We start from the raw sequence: 4,499 nt of genomic DNA, 5'->3' as shown, positions 1-4,499 counted from the left end.
CACACACACACACACACACACACACACACACACACACACACCCACACCCACACACACACACCGCATTGTGAGTGCACACAATCACACACCCATCCATAAGCACACCACCTTCACGCTCCCATGTGGGCGTGACGCACGGACGCATGCACACATCGCCATCGCATCGCCCCGCCCAGAAGCTCACCTGGCCTGGCTCGGGGCCCGGTAGAACGCCACCGCCCCCGCCCCCATTGCGCCGCACAGCGCCGCCGACTCCCACGCAAACCACTCGGACGCGACGCCGAGGCTGACTGCGGCAAACCCGACGGGCAGCAGGTACGCACAATGGCGCAGCGCTGCGGCGGCGGTGCGGCGGCCGGTGGGGTCGAACATTGAGAGCATCTTGAAGCCGCCGCGCGCGTAGTCCTCGCGGCAGAGCCACGCCAGAGACAGGAAGTGGGGCATCTGCGGAGGTTTCAAGGTTGGTTTTGCACGCGTGGAGTGCGTGCGGGGGTGCCGATACATGTGTATTTGTGGGTGTGCATGTGAGTGTGTGTCAGTGTGCTGGTGTGCGTGCATGTGTCATTGTGTGCGTGTGTGCTCTCAAGAACCTGGGCGCCTCAGCCTTGGCGGTGCACACATCTGTGAAGGCGACCAGGCCCTGGCTTACCCTGCTCACAAGCAGATCTTGTTGGTCTCATAAAGCAGGACAAGGCCCCTACCACAACCTCAAGCCCACCTGCCAGAAGAAGAGCGCCGCCGCCAGCACGCCCGCGGCCGGCTCCAGCTGCCCCGCAGCTGCCGCCCAGCCCATCAGCGGCGGGATGGCGCCCACCACTGCGCCCACCCAGGTGTTGGCCACGCTGATCTGCTTCAGGGGGGTGTACACCCCCGCGTACAGGAAGATGTTGGCTGCGCCCAGGGCGGCCGTCAAGGGGTTGGCCTGCAGGGTGTGTGAATGTTGCGAGCGTGTGTGTGACAGTGTGTGCGCCTGCGTGTGCATGTGTGCGCACATGCGTGTATGTGCGTGTGTCCATTGGGATGCAAAACCTGCAATGGGCCGACAGCGCTGCGGAGGCGCTAGCCGGCTGACGGCGCCACAAGCCACTGCTTCGCGATGGGATGGGATGAGCTGCTGCTGCAGCTGCCCCCCCTTGCATAACTGGCTGTCTGTATGTGCAGAGGCAGCCCCAGGATCCACGTGGTGCCGCCCCGCTGCCCACCCCTGGACCCACCTTATCATACAGGACCCACAGCCCCGCCGCGCCCGCCGCCGCCGCAAACGCCAGCGCGTGCGGCCGCCCCATCCGCCCCGCCGGCAGCGGCCGCCCGCGCGTGCGCGTCATCAGCGCATCGTTGGCGCGCTCGTACGCCTGGTTGAGCGCGTTGGCGCACGCGGCGGCGCCAAACGTGCCCAGGGACGTCCACCCAAGCCGCGACCAATCCAAGGGCCCGTCCTCGCTGCCGGCCGCGAAGCCGGCGGCCGCCGTCAGCACCACGAGCCCGCTGAGCTTCGCCTTGCTCAGCTGCTTGTAGTCACGCAGCAGAGCGCGCGCGCGGCGCGCGAGGGACTTCGGGCCGCGGCCCGCCGCGTGCGCAGCCTCGGCTGCTGCTGCCGCTGCTGCTGCTGCGGTTGCGCTGCTGGCTGCGGCGGTCGACGCGGTTGCCAGGCCGCGCCGGCAAGCGCCAGCGCCGGCGCCGAGGCCACTGCTGCTGCTGCTAAATCCCATCCATGTGATGCGATGCCAGGCGTTGGATCGTGCCGCGCCATGGCACAGGCCGGCTGCAGGGCGGTGCCAACCGGACGCGACGGCGCTGGGGCCTGCCGCGAAGGCGTTTCCCGCTGGCTCGCAGAGGCGCTTTGTCAGCCGCCCTAAACGCAATAGTGACTTTAAAATTCTTTCTCTCTGCGCCATGCTGGTCACGCCCCGCAGCCTGAAAGCCCTGACAGCAGGGCCGCGTCTCTAGCACAAAACAGAAGCTTGCGAGGCCACGTGCCGCAGGATTGAATTGTTTTCTCTCTACTTTGACCTCGACAAGAACAAACACCTTACTCGTAAAACAATCAGATCAAGATCTCTTGACTCATAAGTTATCTACGGTGATACTGTACTATATGCATGCGGCAGCAGTTGTTTCAATTTTCGAACCTTTCAAGTGTTGATATGATACAAGAAGAACCAACCAGTCACGACTGCAATACTGTACCGGAACACTCACCAGACCTATACAGAGTCTGTCCTACTCGACTTGTAGATGCAGCTGGGTTAGCCAGGCATCGCATGCTGCGCTCAGTAGCCCCTTGCAGCTGGCAGCAGGCCCGCACTGTCACCGCCGGAGCAGCCCTTCAACCGGGCTAGAGCTGCGCGGGGCCCCTTTACCCCACCCCAGGAGCACGGCAGCTCATTTAGCACGAGCGCCGGCAAGGGCGCCAGCGCAAACGGCGTCTTTGGGCGTGAGCATCAGCAATCTGAGGCGCGAGTGCGGCCACGGCCCCGACAGGATTGTCCTAACCGGCCCCCGCAGCCGTGGCAAGTTGCCAGTTATCCAGCACCTCGCCGACGCGCCCCGGCAGGACACCCGTGTGTGCGCCACCGACTGCAGAGCGCGGCGCGTGTTGACCCCGCTGACCTGGCGGCCCTGCTCGCCAACACGAGCTTGGGTGTGCCTGGATCCGGCGCCGCGGGGCCAGCGCGCCGCCCGAGCCCGCCGCCCCGCTCCCCATCGGCTTCGCTACTGAAGCCCGCGCGTTTCAAGGGAAGCGGGACGCCTCATGGGCACCGGCGGGGTCGAGGGCCGGAATGCCCACAGCCGGGGCGCGCCGCATCTTTTGGGGGTGCTGCAATCTTTGACAAGCTGTGTTTTTGGGGCGCAGCGTGCGCTGGCCAGCGCACGAATCATCGCCTGGACAGTGCGGCAGGCCTGCAATGATGGGACGACGGACCGCCCTTGCCGAGGCGCCCATCTCACGCCTCGTGGCAAGGTGCTCACGCCCGGCCCCCCTCCCTAACCCCTGCTGTGAGACATCCCGACGGCCCGGCGGGCCTCACTGTGCGCGCTGCCGCCCGCAGGCGCTGCCGCTCAAAGGCCCCCGCCAGAAGCAGCGCGCAAACAGGTGTGCTGATGCGGTACACTGGAGCTAGAGCTGCCGCTCGCGTGGCTGTCAGAACACATTTCAAGCGGCATTGGTCTGCCAGGTCGGGCGTGGCGCTAACCCTGGCGGACAGCTCTCCAGGTGTTTGGGGGGGGGGGGGGCAGGGCTTTGCTGCAGTGTGCGTGTCGGTGTGCAAGGTTTCCTTGTGTGCAGCAGCGTGGCTGGCTCCAAGTGCCTAGGGAAAATGCAACCAGGCGCATGAGCGCCAGCGCACCGCTCTGATGGCGCGTCGAGGCGGCTTGCGCTTCTGTTTGCCGTCTGGGGCGCCATGGAATGGCGGAGACACAGCACGCCCGCCATCAAGACTCGCCCTGCGCGGAGCGACGCCGCAGGGGCTGGCTGCCACCACTTAAAACTGCCAGCGGGCTGCGTTTGGGGGGCGGGCGGCGCGGGCCGCCTTGGTGACACTGCGGTTTAAAAACGGCCAGGTCAGCGCGGCCCCTCATCCCTCGTTGTTGTTGTTCTGCAGGGCTGACCTGCACCGGAGGCTGCTTTCTTGCGGGCTCAACGCCCTCCAGCCAGTGTTGCCGTAATGGATAACAGGAGGGCGAGCACGCACACGCGTAAAACGAGACTCAGCACTGCTGCATTGTCGCAAGCAAGTCAACCCCAGGAGATTGGATAGAGGACGTCGGGGTTTGGTGCTTTTTAACTGAAAGCCCCATGCGCACGTGCATGTGTGCACTGTGCCCCTGCCGCCGTGTGCTGCGTGTAACAAAAGTGTGCACGGCAAGGCCGCGGCAAGCGGCGCTCGACTAAGGAATGTGGACAACACAGACCGTTGCGGGACACTTGACGAGACGGGATGATTCCAAAGCAGTGATGACAGGATACGAATAAGCCACTCATGCCGACAGTGACTCAGCCTCCGCCGCCTGGCCGCCAGCCCCAGCCCCCCGCTGCGCCCCGCCGACCGTGCCGCCCCCGCTCCCGCGCCCGCCCGCCCTGCTAACGCGCGCGCCGTCGCCCTCGGCCGCCGCGACCGCCTCGGCGAGCGTCCCAAGGAGCGACGGGTCTGCGCCCGCGCCCGCGCCCTTGCCGGCGCCGGCCCGCATCTTGGCGGGCGTGGCGCCGATGCTGTGGTCCGGCAGGACGCTGTAGGACCCGTCGGGAAGCTGCCGGATGGGGTACATCCGTTTGAACCGCGCCAGCTGCGTGCGGGACATGCGGGCCAGGAACGCGGAGGTGACGCCGTCCGGCGCGTTCTGCGCCGACAGCTGGCGCAGCACAACGTGCCACAGGGCGTCAGACCCGAGGCCGTAGCGGCCCGGCGCGCCGCCGCCGCCGCCGCCGTGGTGGTGGTGCTGCTGCTGCTGCTGCTGCTGCCGCTGCGTCGGCGCCGCGTGGGCGACGGCCGGCGCGAGCG

At 66.5% G+C, this 4,499-nt stretch overlaps 2 protein-coding genes across 2 annotated transcripts; both read right to left on the bottom strand.

Annotated features, from left to right (window-relative positions):
• Nucleotides 1–180: 180 nt before the first annotated feature.
• Nucleotides 181–1,709, bottom strand: MNEG_14352 (protoheme IX farnesyltransferase; the record flags this gene model as incomplete). The annotated part of the gene is made up of 3 exons (XM_014037177.1): nucleotides 181–444; nucleotides 719–922; nucleotides 1,215–1,709. 3 exons carry the CDS (start codon nucleotides 1,707–1,709, stop codon nucleotides 181–183), a joined length of 963 nt encoding a protein of 320 aa, XP_013892631.1.
• A 2,269-nt stretch (nucleotides 1,710–3,978) lies between these two features.
• Nucleotides 3,979–4,266, bottom strand: MNEG_14351 (hypothetical protein; the record flags this gene model as incomplete). The annotated part of the gene is made up of 1 exon (XM_014037176.1): nucleotides 3,979–4,266. The coding sequence occupies one exon, from the start codon at nucleotides 4,264–4,266 to the stop codon at nucleotides 3,979–3,981; it is 288 nt and encodes a 95-aa protein (XP_013892630.1).
• Nucleotides 4,267–4,499: the final 233 nt, after the last annotated feature.

This window comes from Monoraphidium neglectum (assembly GCF_000611645.1).
Source record: "Monoraphidium neglectum strain SAG 48.87 unplaced genomic scaffold scaffold04423, whole genome shotgun sequence".
In the NCBI taxonomy this organism is placed as follows: Eukaryota; Viridiplantae; Chlorophyta; class Chlorophyceae; order Sphaeropleales; family Selenastraceae; genus Monoraphidium; species Monoraphidium neglectum.
This window is presented reverse-complemented; position numbering and strand designations above follow the sequence as displayed.